The 20,616-nt window shown below is 39.5% G+C and overlaps 2 protein-coding genes across 7 annotated transcripts in view; one reads left to right on the top strand and one right to left on the bottom strand.

Annotated features, from left to right (window-relative positions):
- The window catches only part of TOGARAM1 (TOG array regulator of axonemal microtubules 1), an 87,067-nt gene extending 75,276 nt beyond the window's left edge, over positions 1–11,791 (bottom strand). For 2 of the 5 annotated variants that reach the window (XM_027776647.1, XM_006160595.3), the window contains exon 1: positions 9,400–11,691. In XM_027776647.1, the coding sequence (XP_027632448.1) occupies positions 9,400–11,442 (2,043 nt within the window). In that variant the 5' untranslated portion in view covers positions 11,443–11,691. Of the gene's footprint in view, positions 1–9,399; positions 11,694–11,717 lie in introns of those variants that run through there. The other 3 variants (XM_027776646.1, XM_027776648.1, XM_027776649.1) reach the window with 3 other exon arrangements.
- A 115-nt stretch (positions 11,792–11,906) lies between these two features.
- KLHL28 (kelch like family member 28) overlaps positions 11,907–20,616 on the top strand; it is a 39,284-nt gene continuing 30,574 nt past the window's right edge. The window contains exons 1-2 of one of the 2 annotated variants that reach the window (XM_006160596.3): positions 11,907–12,023; positions 16,038–16,146. In XM_006160596.3, the coding sequence (XP_006160658.1) occupies positions 16,144–16,146 (3 nt within the window). In that variant the 5' untranslated portion in view covers positions 11,907–12,023; positions 16,038–16,143. The remainder of the gene's footprint in view (positions 12,024–16,037; positions 16,147–20,616) is intronic. The other variant, XM_006160598.3, reaches the window with a different exon arrangement.

Raw genomic sequence — 20,616 nt, 5'->3', positions numbered from 1 at the left:
GACCATCCCCTCTGGGGGGTGATTTCTCGCTTTCTGTCTCTCTGTCTCTCTCTGTCTGGCGAGCGCACGCGCCCTATAGCAAAAACCTCTCAAAAAAAAAAAAAAAGATTAAATAAAAAAATTTTAAAAAAGAATTCATTTTATACTAGATTTACTTTATAATTAAATTTGGCTTAAGGTACAGAACATTAGTATATATGCCAGATATATACAAAAGCATTTTTGAAAATCTAGAACTCAACAAGGTCTTAAGTTACATTTTGTTACAAAAAACTCAGCAAATATTACAAGTAGACTGTAGGACACACCAGTCATTATTAACAAGCCCTTTTTGGTCACTCTTAAACGTAATCAAGGGAAAGAAAAGAAGTTTACATAAAATAAAAAAGTACAGAAAAGTTTTTAAAGAGGTGTGAGTTGGGACCAGCAGTTAGCATAATGGCTATGTCGCTGGACTCCCATGCAGTTGACTGTGGTTCGAGGCCCGGACCCGGTGGCTTAAAATTCACACCGGTCACGTGTGCGTGCATGTCCAGGATCCCAAGAGGAGAAAGGAGGAGAAGGGACTGAGGCGTGGCCATCCGCCCTGGGGGATGATTTCTCGCTTTCTGTCTGTCTCTTTTTGTCCTCTGTCTGTCTGGAGAATGCACACGCCCTGTAACCTCTCCAAAACAAACAAAAAGAGGTGTGAGTTAAAGTTACAAAATGTGATATGGTCTATTTAGAGCTCCTTATTTCTCTTAAGGACATAGAAATGAGTTTTTGGTCTTTGAAGTTATTATCTAAAAGTTTAATTCATTCAGTTCCTTAAAGTTTAGCTAATAAAAATGTCATAATAAGGGGACTGGCAGGTGGCGAGGTAGTTGAGGGCGCTGGACACCCACATGGCAGACTGCAGTTCGAGTCCCAGACCTGGAGGCTTGCTTTCTCACTTGTCTTCTCTCACTCTCTTTCTCTGTCCCTCTCTGGTCAAATTAAAAAAAAAAAAAAAATAGATAAGTAAAGTTAAATAAAATAATTCTTATAAAAATGTCATAATAAGCAAGTTTCATGCTTAATATTAATAAGGGCTAGAAATTAATGTCACCTACTGTTTCAATCTTGTGTTTATTAGCTCCTAGACTCGGCAATTGATTTCTTGCATGTTTTTTCACAAACAGATTTTAAAAATTTGTTCCTGACATTCAATCTTTTAATCTAACACATCTTACCTTATCTTTTGATAGGGGGTATTAAAATATTGTTTGGGCTGGCAGGTGGTGTGGTGGTTAAAGGTGCTAGACTCCCACACGGCCAATAGCACTTCAAGTCCCAGACCTGGTGGCTTGCTTTCTCACTTTCTCTTTCTCTTTCTCTCGCTTGCTCTCTCTGATCAAAATGGAAAATAATAATAATAAAGTTAGATAAAATAGCTCTTTTAAAAATTGCAAACATATAATAGTTTTTAAAAATAATGGTTTTAATTCTATTTAAAAAGTTAGTAGCAGTTTATCAAGAAAAGACTTACTTTTCTTTTTTTGTAGAGGTTTTTTGCTATAGGGTACGTGTGCTCACCAGAGAGACAGAAAGTGAGAAATCCCCCAGGGGGATGGTCACGCCGCAATCCCTTCTCCTCCATTCTTCTCTTGGGATCTTGGGCATGCACGCACACATGCCTGGCGTGAGTTTAAGCCACCAAGTCCGGGACTCAAACCGCAGTGGACTACATGGGAGTCCAGCGACACAGCCATTATGCTAACTGCTGGTCCCAAGAAAAGACTTTTTAAATTATGAGGAAAAGACTTTTTAATCTCTCTCAAAAGAAGAGCACAGTAAGTTTTCAATTTTTTACTTGTGCTTTTCTTTTTTTTTTTTTTTTTTTTGAGAGGTTTTTGCTATAGGGCACGTGCGCTCGCCAGACAGACAGAAAGAGACAGAGAGACAGAAAGCGAGAAATCACCCCCCAGGGGGGATGGCCATGCCGCAATCCCTTCTCCTCCATTCTCCTCTCGGGATCTTGGGCACACACGCACATGCGCCCGGCATGAATTTTAAGCCACCGGGTCCGGGATGCGAACCGCGGTTGACTACGTGGGAGTCCAGTGACATAGCCATTACGCTAACTGCTGGTCCCTCTTTGTGCTTTTTTATAGTACCACATTTTCTATAAAAAGCATGCATAACTTCTCACAATCAGAAGAAATGAAAGGACATTAAGGGTACCAGCAGAGGATGTAATCATTAGGTCATTGGACTCCCACCTAGTTGACTGTGGTTTTGAGTTTTAGACCTGGTGGCTTAAAACTCATGCCAGGTGTGTGTGCAATTCAAGCCCAAAATCCCAAGAGGAGAATGGAGGAGAAGAGATTACAGAGTGGCCATCACCCTGGGGAATGAGTGATTTCTCGCTTTTGGTCTTTCTGTCTGTCTCTGGTGAGTGCATGCACCCTATAGCAAAAATCTCTAGGGAGAAAAAAAAAAAAAAAAGACACAAAGAAATTAAGAAAAAAAAATTAAGATATTATCTTCAAAAATTATTTTACAAGTAGTAGGATGTAATATTATAACAAATTATGCTTTTTGATTTTCATTCTCCTCAATTTCTGTGTTTCATTTATAGTACTATTCACTCCTCGAAAGTTCCTCATGATTTTGTTTCCAAAAGCTTATTCTTTCTTGGTTCTCTTTCAATTCTTAGGCACACTTTCATTTTGTCTTATTGGCTATATCATCTACTGCTATTCCCTAATTGAGGCTGTATACCAAGCTCTGGTTTTAAGCTTTTACTTTCTGCTATTCATTGGAGAGCCCATCTACTCCTATTAATTTTGGTGCATATAACTTCAAGAATCTACATGTCTAGTTCTTTTCATGTTCCTTAAATAGCAGTTTTCAAACTCAGTTGGAATATTTTCATTTTTATCCCAAAATTAAATTCCTCCTTTTAGACGTTCATACATCTGTTCATGAAACTATCATTCATTACAGCTCTTCAATTATATAACTGTTCAATTTTCAGTTATCCTTCTTCCTCTACTTCTTCAATATTTAGTCAATAAATCCCTTTTTAAAAAAATTGGTATAGCACATGTGTACTTGTAGGAGAGTTGGGGTGGAGCGAGAAAGTACCCTTTACCCCCCGAGGAGAGATGGCCAAACCACAATTCCTTCTCTTCTACTCTCCTCTTGAGATTTTTGACCAAGCACACATATGCAACCAGTGTATTTTTCAAGCTACTGGGTCCAGGACTCAAACCACACACTTGGCCATGTGGGATCCTGCTGCCTTAACTGCCATGTCACCTGCTGGGTCACCACTAGATTCTTGGAAATATCCCTTTCATCCATCCATCCCTTCTTTCTAGTCTAAACTTGGCATTCTGCTAATGTTCATAAAATTCAACACTTCAGGCCTAAGGCAGTCAATTATTAAGTGTGTAAGGGTTAAAGAGATTTCCCTTACAATAAGAAAACAAAAACAAAAATAAACAAAAGTCCTACATATTGCTGCTATTGTGATTAATTATTCCAAAAACTGCTGGAAAAAGAAAGAAAAAGACCAGATCAAACAAAACCAAAACAGCAAAAGTCATAACCCTCCTGTAATCTCAAACCACTGTCAAAATAATTGGCCAAACTCTTTAGCCTACTATGAGAGTCTCCAGTGTAGCCCCTGCATCTGTTGTCATAACTACAGTACAAAAATCATCCTTCCAACTAACCTGATCTCTTTAAGGTCACTAACACTACATGCAGACAAAAGAGAAATAACAGATTAATGCAAATGTTAAAGCAGAGCCTGGGCAAGAAACAGCATAAATCAACCAGAATTCAGGCCTGTGACAGGATGGAAACACGTGAATATGTCACAAACATACAAGGAAGTACTGATACCTGCCATGGTGAGTCTTATCATTAAGGCTCGGTTACTAAATAAGGTTATCTTTAGTTATTCAATATTACTGTATTAATATGTTACATTTTGCTCTGAGGCTCAGTAATTCATTAAGAGCTAGGGATTCCAGAGCTAACACATGCCAAGTACAGTACTGTAGCATGACTATGTCTTTGTTGTTTAGGCCATCTTCTTTCCTGAGCATTCACTTCACTCTCCTGTTCACTTAAACCTTAGTTTTTGTCAAGAACAGCTCAAATTCATCTCATTTGGGAACCTTTTTGTTAATTTCCCAAGTTATTGTAATAAAAGAATTTCTACAGGGGAAAAAAGGTTAGTTAATAGTTCTTTATTTGACAATGATGTGATTAAGAGCACCCACTCCATCCATAACACCTAGGTTCAAATCAGCTATGCCATTCACTAGCTAAGAGACCAATGAAGGTTATTTGACCTTTTGTGTTTTAGAACAGTGCTTGGGAAGTAGTAATTGCTACTGCTATTTTTTTTCTTTTTTTGAGAGAGAGTTTGTTTGTTTGTTTGCTATAGGGCACGTGCACTCACCAGACAGGCAGAGACAGGCAGATAGAAAGCAAGAAATCACCTCCCAGGGGGAATGGCCACGCCACAATCCCTTCCCCTCCATTCTCCTCTCGGGATCTTGGGCACGCACGCACATGCGCCCGGTGTGAGTTTAAGCCACCAGGTCCAGGAGCCGAACCGTGGTCGACTACATGGGAGTCCAGCGACATAGCCATTACGCTAACTGCTGGTCCCAAGTAATTGCTATTTAAGACTTTACTGCTGCTGTGGTCTAAATGTGTCTAACCCTCAAAATCCTATGTTGAAACCTAATCCCCAATGCAATGGCATTAAGAGTAGAGCCTGGGGGACTAGCAGGTTGCATAGTGGTTAAGGTGTTGGTCTCCCACATGGCTGATTGTCTTATTTAGTAACTGAGCCCTTGATGATGAGACTTATCATAGCAGGTATCAGTACTTCCTTTTATGTTTGTCACATATTTAGGTTTCTTCCATTCTAAGTCACAGGTCTGGCCTCTGGTTTGATTTATGCTTGTTCCTGGACCCAGTGGCTTAAAAATCATGCTAGGCGCATATGCATAAGTGCCCAACATTTCAGGAGAAGAATGGAGGAGAAGGGATAGTGGCATGCCCATCCCCTATGGGAGGTAATTTCTATCATAAGATGGCATTTAACTCTGCTATTTGCTATGTTATCTTTTAATCTAATCTTATCTCCCTTGAAAATGATAAACCTTTAGTCACAAAAATCTCATTTTTACATCCAAGTCACACATGATTGGTACTCTACATGTGGTGTGCAATGAGAAAGGCTAATTGATAATATCAGCTTGACATTTATTTTTTCCCCTTTTATCAAAAGTCAGTTGTCCTTTGTAAACTGCTCTCCTGTTTTGGAAGTCAGAGCAGGGATGGGAGAGAGCTGAGAACTACAATAACTTTACCTCAGATTTTGCTCTAATAGGTAGCTTAATTCTTCAGGATTTTCAACCTATGTTCATCAGTACCCTCTTTTTTCTTCCTTTAGAAAGCACATGCTCAGACACATATCTTTAAAGACTGATCATTTAACCTTTTATTTTGAATTTCATGCAAAGTTTAATGATTTTGTATACAGTAATTAACATTGCCATTACCGTATTATAGTACCTGAATTATCCTCAAATTTTCATCTTGGTAATTATAAAAGCAGAAACCATTTACATTAGTTTGAATCAGCTCATGTGTAACAATTCATTTATTTTCAAAAAGAAAGACTAAAGCATTTCATATATTTTAATATTTTCAAGAAAATCAACATATTTAAAATTTCTTTGAGTGGGTGTCAGGATGGGTATAAATCACAGGAATGGACTGGCCCCAGATCATAGTGGTTAAGCACCATACAGAGGAAGTTGGATTCTCACATGGCTGATCAGGGTTTTAGTCCTAGTCCTGGCAGTTGTGGGCACCCAGGATCTTGAAGAGCTCAAGAATTAGAGGAAAGAAGGATTGTGGCATGAATAGGGCCTTTTGGATGATTCCCTCCCTCTCTTTCTCTCTCTCTCTCTTTCTCTTCTTTTTCATGCGAACACATATGCATGCATCCTCTGACATTTAAAAAAAAATAGGAAGAATTATGATTTCAGTCTAGTTTTCTCCAAAATACTTTAAGGCTTAAGAAATTCCCAGTTGGGGTCAGAAGGTAGCTTGGTGGTTAAGGTCTGAATCCCGCATGCTGACTCTGAGGTTTAAGTCCCAGACCCAGGGGCTTGAAATACACACTGGGCATACCTGCTTGCATGTCTAAAATCCCAAGAGGAGAATGGAGGAGAAGGGATTGTGGTGTGGCTCTCCCCCTGGGGGATGATTTCTCATTTTCACAGTCTGTGTCTCTCCAGATAGTGCATATGCCCTCTCTCAACAATCTAAAAATAATAATAATAATAATTCCCAATTACTTTTGTCTTTCTAATTAGTCATATATACAGCAGAAAATGAAGCTGGGCACATTTCATAGCTAAATTGATCACTTTGGCCTTATTTTAATAGTTTTAGAAAAGCACGTTTAGAAATAAACCATATAATTTTATTTAATTACTAAAAATAAACCAGTAAACATAATTTCATATTTAATAATCTATTTTTCATCACTCAACAATTTTAAATAAAATGACTGCTTTCTGGTATAAAAAAATCTCTGATTTTTAAGTTTAGAAGTAGAGTGCTAGTATATCAATCCACTTAAGAAGGAGAGATACAGTTGGGAGTAACTAATATCAAAGCTGTTTCCTTTTTTTTTGTTTTTAAGAAATATTTTATTTAACTTTACTTATTGATTGATTTATTTTAACTTGACCAGAGAGGGACAGAGCAAGAGAGAAAGAGAGGGGATGGGAGGAGTGAGAAAGTAAATTGCCAGGTTCAGGACTGAAACCATGGTTAGCCATGTGGGATCTAGCTCCCTTAACCACCATGCTAACTGCCGGCCCCTAAAAGTTGTTTCTAAAGTAACATATAAGAATATGGGACCAAAAAGTACCTTCACATTCCTAAATGTCCTTTTTTTTTTTTTTTTGGAGAGGTTTTTGCTACAGGGCACGTGCACTTGCCAGAAAGACAGAGAGAGAGAGACAGAAAGTGAGAAACCACCCACCAGGGGGGATGGCCACGCTGCAATCCCTTCTCTTCCATTTTCCTATTGGGATCTTGGGCACACACGCACATGCACCTGACACAAGTTTAAGTCACCGGGTCCAGGACTCGAACCGCGGTCAAGTACATGGGAGTTCATTGACATAGCCATTATGCCAACTGCTGGTCCCTCTTAAATGTACTTTTAATAACAAAATCTTCACTGATATCCACATGAGACACAGGAAACCCAGTACCTTATGCTGGTTCCATCAATGATACATGATGACTACTAGTAACTACAAGCACAGAATAGTTAATAACATCATATTCCAAGTATGTTTTAAAGTTTTTTTAATGTCTTTTTTTTTTTTCTTTTCTTTTTTTTGCTAGAGGGTGAGAGCATTGGCAGGAGAGAGACTGATGAGAGAGAAGAAAGAGTGAGGGGGAAGATGAGAAAGCAACCCTCCATGGGGGATGCAAACACTGCAATCCCTTCTCCTTCATTTCTTCTTTCAGGATTTTGGACACTTACACACACATAAGTGTGTGTAAGCACATTTTCCAAGCCTCTGAGCTTAGGACTCATACTGTGCAAGTCAGCCATGTGGGATCCAGCTACCTTAATCGCAATGCTACTAGACGGTCCAAAGTTATTTTTTAAAAACAAGGTACATCTTTATTAAACAAATCATCTACACTTGAGAATACTTTTAGTCACTGGACAAACATCTTTAAGTGCTTCCTATGCACCAAGCAGTGTGCTAAGCTCTAGATACTAATATTCAAAAGATACACTCTCTGTTCTCAATGAGCTAACAGTATAGTAGTGAAACAGAAAAGGCTTATGAAGAGTCCATTTCAGTTCAATGTAATAATAAGCACTCTGATGGGAGAAGCTTAGGATGAGATGAGGCGTGTGGTAACAAAAAGATCTAAGATGGACCAAAGGATAAGAAAAAGATTGATGTTATCTGGAAAAAGAGGACAGATCAATGTGGAAGGGTGATCTAGGCAGTGACCAACACATGTAAAGGTCAGAAGACTCGAGTTAAAAGCAGATGGACAAGGTATGTGGATGGGACCTTTTTTTTGTGGAAATAGTCAGGGAACTAGGAGTGTGGGGAAATGGGGCCATTACTTAATTATATTAATGTAATTTATTATATTGGTGGGGCCATTATTTACTTTATATTAAAAGATGTTGGAGCCACTGAAGGATTTTGAGCAAAATAAGTATAACTGGGGTGAAATTTGGGGAGAAATCTGAACATTATTTAGTAGGTAGGCAGTTTTGCTATTGGTCTAGCAACTTTTAGTATACTGTAAGATACAGCATATGAATAAATATAATTGATGTCAGGAACCAAGGATTTATTTTGAGTGAAAAAAGATTTAAATATGGAATAAAGCAAGGTGACAAAGAGCCCTGTAATGCTAGATTTGAGTTGGAATTATCAGTATAAACTCATTTTAAAAAAGAAAGGAAATGTTACTCCACTGGAAGTGCCAATCCCTAAGAGCAAGAAATATCAACGAACAAAGCTATACCCAGACTTTGGTTTTTAAATACTACTTCCCACTATAAAGGCAGTACTGGGACTCTTAAGAAAATGGCTGATTCTAGGGCTGGAGCAAAAAAGGACAAGGTAAGTCTAGGCATCATGTTTTAAGTGCTCAAGGATTAAAGAGTCATGCCAAAAGGACACAGGAGCCAGCCACTGGTTGAATTTGGGACAATTTTAGCATCAAAAAAACTTTAAAATTTTAAGCATCAAAAAATTAAGATGTGCTTACTTATTAAACATTGAAAAGAATTCCAAGTAACAAATACAGAAACATTAGAATTTTAAAATTGTTTTTTGTATTACCCAATAAACAAATGATATAATTAAGAATTATTAGTGGATGCTCAAAACGGTGGGTAAAGATTGTTTGTATATATTTCTACTTTAGCACTCAAGAAATCTGTTACTTCCGGTTTACGGATCCTTTTCCTAAACTGTGGTAGTGATCTCATCTTCATTCTTAGCACATATTTATATATATAATCCCAGCTCCTATTTGGCATCTCTTAGATCATATTTGTTGTATGATTCTGATAACTGAAATGCCAAAATGGCAAGCCAAAATTGAAATCTTGGAATTTTTTAATATTACATTGTGCCTCAACTTTAACCAAATCCATCAAACAGGAAGCTTGTTAAATCATATTATGTGACTTTTACCATTATGGTAGATACCCGTACCAACATTCAGATTTAAAACAAACTATATCAACCCTCAAGCATCCTTACCCTTAAATCATGACAGGCATATCTTCATTTTAAATATGTGCAGTTTTAACTCAAGAAAATTAGATAAGCATACCTGCTCTACATCCTTAGAATTGAAGGTCTGGTTTTCTCCCATGATTCCAGGCTGCTCATTTTCCCATGGCAATTTATTTTTTCCTTTTCCTGCACTTAATACCCTTCGGGTACAAATAGTTGGACTGTAAGATCCATACATTTGCATGCTATCCCTTGTGTGGTCACCACAGTGACAGTGCGCACTTTGAGTTCTGTTACCTGCCAAAAGCCAGTCTGTATCTGCTCCATGTGCCAAATGGCTTGACCTACCCTGGGCAGAAGATGGCATGAGTACAGCATATTCCACAAATCCCTGTTCTGTTAGTCTTGGAAGGGTTTTCCTGGCCAACCGGGCCTGCACAGCATTCATCACTCCATCTCCATTATCTTGCATTTCAACAGTATCCACAGCCTTAAAAAGGATGCTGGTTTTACCTGAGCCCATTGATGATGCCAACACAGCAAAGGCTTCTAGAGCTGCTTGGCGTACTCTGCGTTTGCTATCTACAAGAGCTGGGGCAAGATCAAAAGACAATTTGGGTAAGTCAAAATCCTCACTGGGATAGGTCAGGAGAGAGCAGATACAAATGTTCACCACCTCTTCTCTCACTCTGGAATGCTTATGTTTCAGATGTTCCAGGAGTAAGCAAAGCACCTGTTGAGGACCTACCTCCTTCATTAGCTTGAGGAAGATTTTCATGTATTCTTGCTTGATCACCAACTTGTTGTCCGCCAGCACTTTGACAGAAGCTGCTATGACAGGCCCCAAGAACTGCTGTACCTGCTCTCCAAGGCGAATAACCAGTAAATGCAGGACCTGAAGTGCGCCATGGACCACTTTGAAGTTAGAATCGTCTAACAAATGATACAGCAAGCTAATAAAACCAACAAGACTAGAATAAGGAGTAGAACTAGGGCTAAACTTCCCTAACACGTGCTTCAGTTCTTCAACAGCCTGAGTCCGGTTCTTATAGTCTTCCTGATCTAACAATCTTGAATGAAGCTCCTGAGGAATAATCCCAAATTTAAGATTGCTGTTGGAAAGAGTCACTGCACAGGGAAGGGGGTCTTCAGGAAATCCAGAGGCTTCAAGTTCTAAATAATAAGGAACCTGACTTCCAAAATGGGACTCCAGACGACGATTGTAATGTCTCCTTAGGGCAGACGGTAGGCGTGAGATATAGGATTGAAACCTCTCTTGACCAAGTCGCTCTCCGATTTGTTGAAGTGCAGAGAAAGCTGTCTCAGATTCTTCTTCTATCTCCTGGTCGCCAAGCTTTCGGGCTAGTGATATTATCACCTCGGTGAGATCCAGGCCAAGCAACAAATCCTCAGGAGTAAGTAAGACAGGGAGTAGTAATGCTGTGGAAGAGCTAAGTCGGGCGTCAGTACTTTCCAATCCCTGTATAAGCGTTCTCAGCACTTGTCCAGAACTACGCTTCAGACATATGTGCAAGATCTGCAGCGCATCTTTTCGCAGGGCTGGATTCTCTTCTCGTAAGGAGGCAACTAGTTGAGGCAGAAGGGCTAAACTAAAGGCTTCTTCCAACTGGCCTGCCTCCCCCTGGCCCCGGAGAACGTCCGAGAGGAGTTGCAAGCAAAGGCGTTTTTCATCACTACCTCCTTCCACAAGCACTCGGCCCAGGGCGCGATACAAAGCTTCCTTGCGTCGGGGGAAGGCAAGTCGACCGCCCCGCCGCGGCAAAGCAGCCTGCAAAGCCTGGAAGGCCTCGGAAGGATCTGGCGCGGTGCGAAGGAGTTGAAGCAGCCGAGTCTCCTCTTCATCTCCCCCCGACAGCCCGCCTCCAGATCCTGACCAGCTACTTGAAACTGCCTCTGCGGGCATCAAGAGGGTCGAGCCCAGAGGCGAAGGTGTAGGGGGGCAGGAACCGTGATCCCCGGCAGCTCCACGGCAATAATAGTTTTTCTCTCCTCTCATGGTGCCGCCAACTCGACTGTCATCAGTCTCTGGGGCGGAAGCACGACTGCGGCTCTGGAGGCGATAGGCACATTGGGATGGAAGAGGCGGCAGCCGGAGCAGCGCGGAAGGAGCAGCCGCCATGGAGGGTCGTCAGGTGGTGACTGGAGGGAACCATTGCAGACTCCGAAGGGCTTGATGGAGCCCCGCCTTCCAGTTGTAGTCAAGATTCAAGCTGCAGAAGAAGAAAAGGAACACCTTCAGCCAGCTCCCAGGCCGCCTCCAACTCAGGGAGGAAGCCTTTGGCAAAATGGCCCCCTCCCCCAGCCGGGCCTGAGCCCCAGACCCCACGGATGCCACCGGGCGTAACCAGGGGCACCACGTGATCAAACCGATCGCTTCCATGGTGATGCACCCACAGTGGCCCTCTTGACCCGGAAATTAATCTGCCGTGATGACTGCTGGTTTTTGTAGTCCACGTCAGGTGTCAGGACCAGAAGTCTCCTGGAAGAGAAAGTCAGAACGCGACGAACGTAGTTAGGGCGGAGGAGGAGAGGAGGAGAAAAGGCCGTACGCGGAAGTGACGCTCTCCCGCTTCCGGGCGGAAGCTCCCCGCCCCGCGGGTAAGAGTTAGGGTTGGACCAGCCTGAGCGAGGATCCTGTCCGGGCTTCCCTTGTCCACCGCTCCTCCTCCTGTCGCTGCCGGCGTGATTCTTGGGACTCAGGTATTTTTATTGTTCCGTCCTGCAGGCGGCTCAGGCTGTGGCAGAGTTTTCCCTCATTGCGGCTAGCGCTAGAGTGAGAGAGAAAGGAATGAACGGGAGCAGGTGGGGATAGAGGCGACATCTTCCTGTGCAGGGCTCCTTACGGTTGTAAAAGCGTTATTGTCTACAGCCTTGGGAAAGTGGGGTCTTTTTCTCCTGCGTTCCGCGGGTAGGGATAGGAGATCCGGACTCAGGCCAAGCTCACAGGTCGGGGACTGTGTTTCAGTTCCTGGTCTTTTGGGGCCTTACTGTCCTAGCCTTCCTCCCTCTTCCTCCCATTTCTTACTTCTGTAATCCTCCGGCCGGGAAGGGTTCATGGTTTCCTGTCACTTTTTCTTACCCCCATCACTTAAATTCCCTTTAAAACGTACGTAGTCTGGAAGTACGTCTGTTGTCCCCATAGCGAATGTCCTCTTCCTTAGACATTCTCAGAGTAATTCCTTCTAATGCTCTTCCTCGGTAGGACTCGCCACCGCCCCACCGCGCGGTTCGCTCCGCCGCCCTGACTTCCCTGCAGGCTGCCCAGGCGTCTGCGCTGCCTTTCAGTCTCCTGGAGACTGAGGTTGCGAAGACGGTTTCAGTTGCGGCGGCAGTTCTCCGCATCACAGTCCTAAGAGAATTTTGCCCTGTTGATTTAGGACTGATAGGAGACATTTGAAAGACTGAGCTTTTGGCGGGAGTTTTCTATTCGTAAAGGAAACCTAAATGGACACAATTTTATAGTTGTAGTAGTCTCGTGTGAGGCTGAATACTTTAGTGTGGAAGGGACTTGTTTTAAAGGAGTATTTTTTAATAACCCATGAAAAATGTCTGAAATGTTTCAAAGTCCCAAACTTACACACTTCAATTGGAAGTATTCCTACTCTGGTCTGTACCAGCTATGTGTCTTAAATACTTCGTAAAGTCTTGGAATAATTGAGTCACATATACCAAGCCACTTTATAAATAATGTCCCTGGCTAATGCAGTTTAAAAATAACCTCTGGGTTTTGCCTGGAAACACAATTTGAGGTTTCATAGTTTTTTGTTTTTTGTTTTTTTTTTCATTTGGGAATAGAGCATTGATATAGATAAGGCTATGTATACATGCCTCCTATGATTTGATTTAAATTCTAGATTGATTTTAATTAGGCATTTTGTTGTTCAGATGAATCTGTCTAAATTTGATTTGGCAGCATTTTTTTTGAAATTTTTAATTTTAATTTACACTTAATCACATATAAGTTTACAGTGTACACATTGCTTTTTCCAGCCTGAATACCATGTACATCAGTCAAGACAAAGACATTACTATATTACATTATCATCAGGGGAAATAGCTTTTCATTTTTTTGTCAAACATTTTTTTCTTCCCCCATTCCCCTCCCTCCCTCCATTACCCTCTCCCTTACTACCCCTATCCTTACTATCTCTAGTATCTACAGTTGCCCTCTGTGCTACTATACCTTCCAAACTTTCAGCTCTCCTATAGAGCACAACATTCGTATGTATTGAGTGGTCTAGCCTGTTTTGCTTAATATTAAGTCTTCCATATTCATCCACCTTGTATGGAATATCAGGGTCTCATTGTTTTCTATGGTGAGTAATATTCCATAGAGTACATAGGAAACTTTTTCAATCCAGTCATTTATTTTTGGACGTTTGGGGTGATTCCATGTCCTAGCAATTGTAAATAATGCTGCAGTAAACATGGATATGCAAGTGTTTTTCCAACTGAGGGTTTTTCTATTCTTTGGGTAAATACCTAAGAGTGGAATTACTGGGTCCTATAGTAGTTCTATTTGTAGGTTTCTGAGGAATCGCCGTATCATTTTCCAGTGTGATTGTACTGATTTGCATTCCCACCAACAGTGTAGGCGAGTTCTCTTTTCACCCCAGCCTCACCAACACTTATCATTATTTGTTTTTTTAATGTTATTGGCTAGCAAATTTTAATAGATCAAAGAAAGTCCTTTTGGGGCAAGCCATTGTGGCCTGTGGGCGTGGTGGTGGCTGTGGTGATTAAAGCACTGAACTCCCACATGGTTGACTGCAGTTCAAGTCCCACACCTGGTGGCTGTCTTTCTCATGTTCCCTTTCTCTCTCTTTGCCTCTGTCAGGTCAAAAAATAATAATTAATAAAATAAAATTAATTAATTGTTTGTAAAAAGTCCTTTTTTATTTGTATTTTTCATTTTTAGGGGTAGGAGAGGGAAAAGCAAAAGGTGATTTTAACAGTTGTCAATGTGGAAAGTGTTCTCTTTTTTCCAACCTCAGAAGTTCAAATGTATACTTTTACTCCTGTGTGCTTACAGTTTAGGAACCCAATTCAATCCAGAGAATGATGTACACATTAGAATGTTCACATTAGAATGCCAGTTTGTGTTGGAATAGAAGATAACCCTTTCCAGTGATCAGAATTTTCAGGTTGAAAATCCAGTGCACTCTGCTCTGTATCCAAGCACTTAGGGAGCCACTTTTAATACCTAGTGGCTTTGTGATCATAGAATAAAAGAAAAGGAACCTGAAAAATCTTGAATGATATTTCATCATCAAAGTTATGGTAGAAGCTTAAGAATTACTTCTCTCTATAAAAAATACTTTTCAAGGGATCTGGATTTTTTTTTTCCCATTTGGAGAGGTTTTTGCTATAGGGCACGTGCACTTGTCAGACAGAGAGAAATCACCACCCACCCAGGGGGATGGCCAAGTCACAATCCCGTCTCCTCCATTCTGCTCTTGAGATTTTTGGGCACACGTGCACACACACACACACACACACACACACACACACACACAGTGTGAGTTTTAAGCAGCCAGGTCCGGGACTCCAACCACGGTCTACTACATGGTACTCTAATGATGTAACCATTATGCCATCTGTTGGTCCCTATTTTTTTTTAAAGGAATCTGGATATTAATTAAGCAGTTATCATGTCCTTTTCCTGGGAACAAAGCAGATGAGTCTTCCTTTTGACTTTTGTCTTGCTCTGTTCTATAGATAGATCACTATGCTTTAAAGATCGCAATTTATTTTTATCTGTTAAATTTTGTCTCCTTGATGGAGATTTGGAAATTGCATTAGTCTTGATTATGGGTATTAGGAAACAGGACTTCATAAGCATCACATATCTTACAGGGTTATTTTTGTGGGCCACATATCTCATTTATTTATTGTACATTATGCTTCTATTACAAAATAGATTTTAAAAAATTCTTGAACTCGAGGCCATGGATGACATGGTGGTTAAGACTCCCACATAGTTGACCACATTTATTTAGTGTTGACTATGTACCATACACTGCTAGGTGCTTAACAAATATAAACACATTTAATTCTCACAACAACTTTCTTAGGTTTCATCTTGTACATTTGTACTATGGCACATTTTATGGGTGTTCTTATTGGAGAGTAATTAAGCAGAAGAAGAAAGTAAAACTCAAAATTAGCCTATTTAGGTACTTGCTTAGAACTTTGGGAAAGTTTTGGTAGAGGAGAGTATTGAAACTATTGGATAAAATTAGTTTTTCCCATTATTATTCAAATCTTATGTATTATTTTTATTACATATTTTAATCAATCTTTTTCTGATTTCTGTTCAAAATCTTCTCAGTTTCTTGTTTGATTCAACACTTTAACAAGCCTAGGAAGCTATTAGCTAATTTTTATACATATAGGGTTAAATGGATTTTCTTGATGGGTATTAGTGATACATTTTCATCTGCCTTGGTTAAGTTCTGAAGCATTTCTGTTGTGATTTAAAACTATAATATTAAACAAAGATCTAATTTTTATTGTATTGTAAACACTAATTTGTATAAATTAACAGGATTTCATATTTGTTGCAACCACTTTTTCGTTGGATGGGGAATATAACTTACAGCTTTTACTGGGTCTAGTAACAGTTTTGGGAACTTGCTTTCTTCTGTGTTATTGCTGAATCCACAATATGATTCATATTATGACTGTATCCTAATTTTACTTTTGTTTCTCCAGATGTGATAAATATCAGTCTCAGAGAACAGGAAAATATGCCAGCTTGTTCCATAGGCTCACTAATGAAATTATACCATCAGTTGAATTCTACTGCAAATAAAATTGAATGGTGGGAAAGAAATTTAAGAAAAGAGTAAATATGATCAACTGTGTTCTTAGTTTTATAAATCACATTTTTATACAGAAAAGTGTTTTGTTGTATGCATCCTCATTTCTCTTCACCAGTTATTTGCTCTAGTTGTGATCTATATTTGTATGGTAGCAGATAATTGTGTCCCAGCTGATTTCAACAGCTTTGTAGCTTAGGTGTCAATTAAGGAAATAGATGCTAAAATCACAACTTGACCTTTATTAACTTGGTTTCACAACCTAAAATTGTGAAATAATTATGGACTATGGAAAGTTTGATTTTAACTTTATCTAACATCATCATTGTCTTATATTTATACAACAACAATATGATTAGAAGCAAAGTATCATGATATTGCTTTGGTAAATCTTTTCAAATAGATTCTGTGTATTCTACATTGACTAATCTAGTTACCTAGATTTGGAGTACTCTTGAGTATTTTTTTATGTTACTGAAATTAAGAACAAAAATTATGGCAGGAATGTGCCAGAATCTGCTATACAAATTCTACTGTTATAAAAGCAACAGAGGGGAATGATTGTTCCATGGATTCCTCTTTATTTCATTTGCAAGCCATGATGTATTTTTGTATCTGATCTATGCATAAACTGTGTGTGTGTGTGTGTATTTTTTTTTTTTCGTAGAGAGTTTTGCTATAGGTCACGTGTGCTCACCAGAAAGACAGAGAGAGACAGTGAGACAGAAAGTGAGAAATCACCCCCTAGGGGGGATGGCCATGGCACAATCCCTCCTCCTCCGTTCTCCTCTCGGGATCTTGGGTACACACACACGCCTAGCAGGAGTTTAAGCTACCAGTCAGAGACTTGAACTGTGGTCGACTACATGGGAGTCCAGTGGCATAGTCATTATGCTAAGTGCTGGTCCCTGTATATAATTTTTTTTTTTTTTTGGAGAGATTTTCGCTATAGGGCGTGTGCGCTCGCCAGACAGACAGAGAGAGACATAGAGACAGAAAGCGAGAAATCATCCCCCAGGGGGGATGGTCACACCGCAATCCCTTCTCCTCCATTCTCCTCTCGGGATCTTGGGCACGCACGCACATGCGCCCGGCGTGAGTCCCAAGCCACCGGGTCCAGGACGCGAACCACAGTTGACCATGTGGGAGTCCAGTGACATAGCCATTACACTAACTGCTGGTTCCCCCTGTATATGATTTTTTAAGAGAGATTTTTGCTGTCTGGTGTCCCAACCACCATCCCACCTGCTGGCCCCTAGGACTATATTTTGAGAACCACTATTTTAAAGCTATGTTTAAAAAAAGTTAAGTTTCTGTGAATTTCTTGTTTTTAAAGTGTGTTTCTTCCATGAGAGAGACCCTTAATGGTCTTTACACAATGATCCACCTTTAATCTCAGTCAACCTGTATCATGGGTAGGTGAATGCATGCCCCAAGTGTTTAGGGAGATCCTAGGATGTGAACCTGGGAACTTCCTGTGTGGGTCCAGTTGTGTTATTTCTGCACTGTCATCTGGCCTTTATGAATTTCTCTTTCTTCTCCCCACCCCTTCTCTTCCACCTGCTTTTTTATCCCTGCCCTCTAGTCACAGTGAATTTCTCTTAAGTCACTGTACAGTGACATAACTATTACACCAACTGCTGGTCCTCACATCCCTGGCTGTTGAGTGCACACACACACACATGCACACGCATATACACACACTTTGAGAATGGAGCTGAAGAATATAAAATTGTTTATATGCAGTCTAGATTGAGCTATACAACAACTTTTAGTTAGTCAGTAGCCACTTTGGTGTTGTCCTTTTTGGTGTGTGAGACAAGGATCTAGGCAGCATACTCTTTGGCTAGTTGTCTTTTTGTCTTTGGCCACTCTTCATTAAGTCTTTTATAAACTATCCAAATCTAATAAACTAACTAAATTTGAAAGTGCGTTATTGTTTTTCTTACTGGGAGAATTAGACTTTGGCCTTTGTTGTATTTGTTTTCTTGACACTAAGCAAGCTTCCTTCCCTTTTTTGGTTAGTATGGAAGGGAGTCATGTGAAAGCTTTGGTTGGCAAATACCAAATAATGGTATAATAAATAGCATCTAACAATTATTGAATGTTTATGTGCCAGCATATTAAAAGGCTTATTTACTACTGTTTTTTATACTATTTTGTCTGTGCTTCATAAATGGTAAAACTGAGACTTTAAGATAACTTTCCTAAGGTCACATAGCTATTGGTTAGTAAAGATAAATATATAACCAAGCACCCTGATTCCAGAGCCTAGTCCCTTAAAATTATACTGTACTGCATTTCTGGATATGTGTGAGATATCAAGACACAAAGTGTGTGTGTGTGTGTGTGTGTGTGTATGTGTCTGTGTGTGTGTGTGTGTGTGTATCAGACACAGGTGTATGTGTATATATATGTGTGTGTATACATACACATATAGGGTGTGTGTAAGTTATGTGTACATACTTGTATGTATATATTTACAAATATATGTTGCATCATACTTTCATATCATAACAATTTACCATTTTGAATTGGACACATGAAAATGAGTGTAATACAGCATTTATCACTGGCTAGGCCATGGTTGGACCCCTCATGACCGTCCACACAGTTCTGGTCTTGGACCAGGTTGAAATACATGTCAGGTGTATGTGTTTGGGTGCCCAAAAATCAAAAAAGGAGGGAGAAATGGAACAGAAGAGATTGTAGTGTGACTATGCCACATGAGAGGAACTTTCTCACTTTCCCTCTCTGTCTCTCTTTCCAGCAGGTACACTTGCCTTCTGGCAAAATTATTTTTATCATATAGTATTTATCACTGTATGATTTCTCTTTACAGTAAAAATCTAACCAATAACTCATTAACTTGATTTGAGAATCAAAATTTCTGAAATGCTTGATGTTGCCTGAGATGTCAGCAATATAGAGTGGATTTTCCTATTTAGTAATGAGCGGTAGTACAACATAGAAAGCTGAATAAGTTTCAAGCAGACAACTCAAAAAATTCACTACTAACGAGATAATAATTAGTAAGAGCTTACTAAATAATAGGCAGTATTCTAAGCAGTTTGTATGTATAAATTTGTTTAAGCCACAAGTAACCCTACTTTTTTTTTTAAGACTTACTTTATTTAACTTTATATGTTTATTTTAATTTCATCAGAGAGGGACAGAGTGAGAGAGAGAGAAGAAAAGTGAGAAAGGAAACCACCAGGTCTGGGACTCAAACTGGTTGACCATGTCGGAATCCAGTGCCCTTAAGTATCACACCACCTGCTGGCCCCTACTACATTATTTTTAGTATTGAGTAATGTTTATCCCTTGTTTTTTATATATAATCTTCAGATCTCCTTTTTTCTAGATTCAGTACTCTCAGTTCCATTACACATAAGGCAGATTTTAATTTCTTCTCTTTATCTGGTATTATGGTCTGTTTAGATCCCCATTAAAGGATTATAACCAAAATCTGTACTCCAGATGTAGTATGACATTTGGAGAGCAAAGCAAGAATTCTCCTCTTTAGATCTTAATATTGTGGTTCTATTAATGCAGCTTAACTCCACATAAGCTTAATGTATTAAAGTGATACTAAAATGAAAATCCCTAAACCCTTTAAGCATGTTCTACAGATGCATCTTTCTCTCTTCTATGCTATGGAGTAGTTTTGGAATTCACTATGGAATGTTTACATTTATCTCTTACATTTCTTCTTGTTAAATGTCAGATCCTTTGGGATCCTTATTTTGTTATCCAGTGTTTTTGTTATCCTTTGCAATCTCATGTCATCTTCAAAGCTGAGGAACATATCCTGGGTATCTTCATCTTAGCCTCATAGCATACCACTAGAACATTCTTCCAGACCTCATTCCATTAAGTAGTATGCTCTGGGTATAATTGTTCAATCAGTTGCTGATTTAGTTAACCGAACTAGTTATATTTTTTGGATTTTGTTCTCGAAATCATGAAAAGCATTATTATTTTTTTCTTTTTTTGAGATTTTTGCTATAGGGCATGTATGCTCGCAGAGAGACAGAAATCACTTCAGGGGTAGGAGGGGGTGGCCATGGATTTGAGGTGCATATGCGCCTGGCCTTAGTTTTAAGCCACTAGGCCCAGGACTTGAACCATGGTCAACTACATGGGAGTCCAGCAGTGTAACCTTACACATTTGCTGGTCCCTCATGAAAGGCATTCTGAAATTCTTTACTAATATCTAACCATTATATTTGCTTTTCTTATCTACAATTCTCCCAAAGACATGTAAAATAATAACAAGATTAGTTTGTGAAATGTCTTACTGTTATTAGTTGGTCTTTGTGTTTCTAGGTACTCACAAAAAAAACTTTTAATAATTTTATTCTAAAAATTATTATTTTTTAAATTATTTATTTATTTAATTCCATTTGTTGTTATTTTTCAATTTGACCAGACAGGCAGAGAGAGAGAGAGAAGGGAAAGCAAGCCACCAG

Source organism: Tupaia chinensis, unplaced genomic scaffold, assembly GCF_000334495.1.
Source record: "Tupaia chinensis unplaced genomic scaffold, TupChi_1.0 Scaffold000691_1, whole genome shotgun sequence".
NCBI lineage: Eukaryota > Metazoa > Chordata > Mammalia > Scandentia > Tupaiidae > Tupaia > Tupaia belangeri.
Note: the sequence above shows the minus strand (reverse complement) of the source record. Positions and strands in the feature narration are given on the sequence as shown.